Below are 3,800 nucleotides of genomic sequence, written 5' to 3' on the forward strand. Positions count from 1 at the left end.
CCCCAATCAACACGTCAAGCAGCTCGTGAGAGTGGACTAACAAGACACACCATATGCATGGTGTTGCATAAAGAATGGAATTTTCGTTTGTGGAAACCCCATTACGTGCAGGAGCTAAACCCTGAAAACTGTGATCGCAGAAGTCCAGAATTCCAGACCTCCAAGAAGTCCAGATCTCACTCCATGTGATTTTTACCTGTTGGGTTACATAAAAGAGGAGGTGTACAAGACAAAACTTCGCAGACTGGAGGACTTGGAGACACAAATTTAGGAACTTCTCAATGATGTCCCAGATGACATCCTTCAGAAGGTTGCTCGTTCCATCCCTGGTCGTTTGAAGAAACTGGTTGATGCCACCGGTGCTTACGTTGAAATATGAAGATTTACTCTCATTTTCCCATGTATCATTTGTTTCAATAAATTTGTAAGAGGAAATATGGATTGTATTACCACCTTTTAATGCCTACTTTGCTGGAGCACCGCCTTTAGTCAAGCAAATTGACCCCAGGATTTTTATTCTTTGTAAGCCTAGTACTTATTCTATCGGCCTCTTTTGCCGAACTGCTAAGTTACGGGGACATAAATACACCAGCATAGGTTGTCAAGTGATGTTGGGGGGAGGGACGACATAGACACACAAACATATACAAGTATATACATATATATGTATGATGGGCTTCTTTCAGTTTCTGTCTACCAAATTCACTCACAAGGATTTGGTTGGCCTAAGGCTATAGTAGAAGACACTTGCCCAAAGTGCCATGCAGTGGGACTGAACTCAGAACCGTGTGGTTGGTAAGCAAGCTACTTGCCACACTCCTGTACCTGTATATATATATCACCCCATCATCATCATCATCATCATCATCTAACATTTGTTTTCCATGCTGGCATGGGTTGGACAGACTGACAGGGGCTGGCCAGCTGAAGAACTACCCAGGATCCATGTCTGTTTCGGCATAGCTTCTATGGTTGGATGCCCTTCCTAACACCAACCACTTTACAAAGTATACTGGGTGCATTTACATGATAATTGGGTGTTTTTTTTTTATGTGGCACCAGCACCCATGAGCCTGCAAGGTTAGGAATGCTCAGCTGGAGAAGGATGCAGGGAACAGCCAGTATGCAAAGACAACAACCTCAGTGGTCACAGCCCATGTCTCACTGTCATGTAGCATAGCAGTTCATAGACAGCTATCATACAATCTGTCTTTCACTCTGAGGGAGAGGCCCTTCTTTACTACCAGAGGTAGTAACTCTCTGAACTTTGCCCAGCCTATTCTTAATCTAGCAGCTATGCTTTCAGAACAACCACCCCAACTACTAACTTGGTCATCCAAGTAATGGAAACTGTCTACTACTTCTAAGGAACCCCACTGACATTTGAATGAGTCTATTTTTTGTACATTCCAGGTGTTTGATGTTCATGCACATCTGCTACAGGTAAACAGTATTTTCTCTGTTAGTATTCCAGTGATGCTGTTGCACCTCTTATGTGCCCATAGCTTGCACAGGGTGCACCTTATAGAGTTTCTCCCAACACCTTTACTACATATCAAGGAGCGCCATCTCCCTGAAGGGATCTGTGATTTGTCTGTTTTCTTACTTATCAATACTTTGGTCTTGGCTAAATTAACCCTCGGACCCTTTTATTCCAGCCCGTACTACCATACCTGAAATTTCTTCTCTAGTTCTCGCAATAAGTACAAGATCATCAGCATAGAGGTGATTCTAAAGGACAGCCAGTTATAGTTTGGAGAACCAAGACAAACAAGAAAGGGGCTAAGGACTGATCCCTGGTAGACTCCTACTTGTACACTAAACTCCTTGCTATACTCATTGGTGACTCTCCCCTTACTGACAGCATCCCTGTACATGGCCTGTACAGTTCTCACTAACCACTTATCTATCCCTTGCCTATATATGTGTGTGTGTGTGTGTGTATGGGTGTGTGTCGTAGACAACACTTACCTAAAGTGCCAAGCAGTGGGATTGAACCAGAAATGATGTGACTGTGAAACAAACTTCTTGACCACACACCTATGCTTGCACCCTGCCCTCAATAACAAACAAGTACCACAAACAAGTACCACAAGTACCACAAAACGTTTCTTACCTTTTCTACAACATGGACTGGACCAAATATTTTTGTAGTCTTTGTTCTTTGGAGAGTTTGGCAAACTGTCATTGTTATCTTGAAACTGAAGAATCACAAGGAAAAATCATATATATATATACGTTAGGGTAATTATAGACACACATACATACACATGTGGAGGCACGTGGCCTAGTGGTTAGAGCAGCGGACTCACGGTTGAGGGATAGTGGATTCGAATCTCAGACCAGGCAAATGGCACCCGTGCCAGTGGCATGTAAAAGCACCCATTACACTTTCGGAGTGGTTGGCATTAGGAAGGGCATCCAGCCATAGAAAACCATGCCAAATCAGACTGGTGTCTGATGCAGCCTTCCAGCCCAGTCAAACCGTCCAACCCATGCCAGCATGGACAACAGCCGTATGATGATGATGGTGATGACTGTGACCACCACCACCACCACCACTACTACTACTACTCAAAAATTATTTTAAAAAACCCTTGAACGACAGTGGCTTCAGTCTAAAGACTGAAGCCAATAAAAAAAAAAATGCAAATAAAAATATAAAAAAGGTGTGGCTGTGTGTTAAGAAGCTTGCTTTCCAACCACATGGTTCTGGGTTCAGTCCCACTGCGTGACATTTTGTGCAAGTGTCTTCTACTATAGCCTCAGGCCAACCAAAGTCTTATGAGTGAATTTCGTAGTTGGAAGTTCTTTTCTATTCTTCACTAGGCACAAGGCCTGAAATTTTGGGGGAGGGAACCATTCGATTAGATCAACCCCTCTACTTAATTTATTGATCCTGAAAGGATGAAAGGCAAAGTCGACCCGAGAGGAATTTGAACTCAGAACGTGAAGACAGACAAAAGACCGCTAAGCAATTCACCCCAGCGTGCTAACGTTTCTGCCAGCTCACCGCCTTAATTTCATAGATGGAAATTGAAAGAAGCCTGCCTGTGTGTGTACGTATCTTAGCATCTGTGTTTGTCTGCCCATCACTGCTTAACAACTTAGTGTTGGTGTGTTCACCCCCCCCCCCCCATTACTTAGCAGTTTGGCAAAAGAGACTGATAGAGTAAGTACTAGGCTTAAGGAAAAATAAGTACCAGGGTTGATTCATTCGACTAAAAAAATTCAAAGTGGTGCCCCAGCATGACCACAGTCTAATGACTGAAACAAGAAAAAAAAAAAAACTAGAGTGTACAAAAGAATAACAGAATGGAAGAATAACAATACTTACTACATATTGGAATATTGATTTAGGCTGTCGAGCGAAGCTGCCAGCTGTGATGTTTGAACCGTTTAAATGGCCAAATATGATTTTGTCCCCATTATTTAAAACACAGCCATCTTGGCTAACCTTGGTAATAATAAGGAAAAGACGAGGAACAAAAATAAATAGATATAAAAATAAAAATATATACATCTGTCAAAAAAAAAAGATATAAATCTTGACACAGGCATAATTCTGTAATTACTTTTGTTTAAGGCATCTTTCTTACCCTTCAGAAGCTGATTGATGCTGCTATACCAGTGACTGGGGACAAGCTCTTCCTGAGTAACAATTCTAACTAATTTTATGATACCAATTATGATACTCGTTGAAGGTGAAAGGAAGGGTTTGTCACAGTTGTGCGAGATCTGTAATGCTGTCTGGGAGTGAGACATGGTGTCAGAGGGGAAGTGAAATGGCAGTTTTGAGA

General features: G+C 42.2%; 1 protein-coding gene across 1 annotated transcript in view; it reads right to left on the bottom strand.

Moving 5' to 3' along the window:
- LOC106876717 (uncharacterized) overlaps positions 1–3,800 on the bottom strand; it is a 19,569-nt gene that overhangs the window by 9,364 nt on the left and 6,405 nt on the right. The window contains exons 3-4 of the mRNA XM_052977005.1: positions 3,338–3,457; positions 2,117–2,201 (exon numbers count right to left, since the gene is read on the bottom strand). Coding sequence (XP_052832965.1) covers positions 2,117–2,201; positions 3,338–3,457 — 205 coding nt within the window. The remainder of the gene's footprint in view (positions 1–2,116; positions 2,202–3,337; positions 3,458–3,800) is intronic.

The sequence above is a fragment of the Octopus bimaculoides genome, chromosome 26 (genome assembly GCF_001194135.2).
Source record: "Octopus bimaculoides isolate UCB-OBI-ISO-001 chromosome 26, ASM119413v2, whole genome shotgun sequence".
Classification (NCBI taxonomy): domain Eukaryota; kingdom Metazoa; phylum Mollusca; class Cephalopoda; order Octopoda; family Octopodidae; genus Octopus; species Octopus bimaculoides.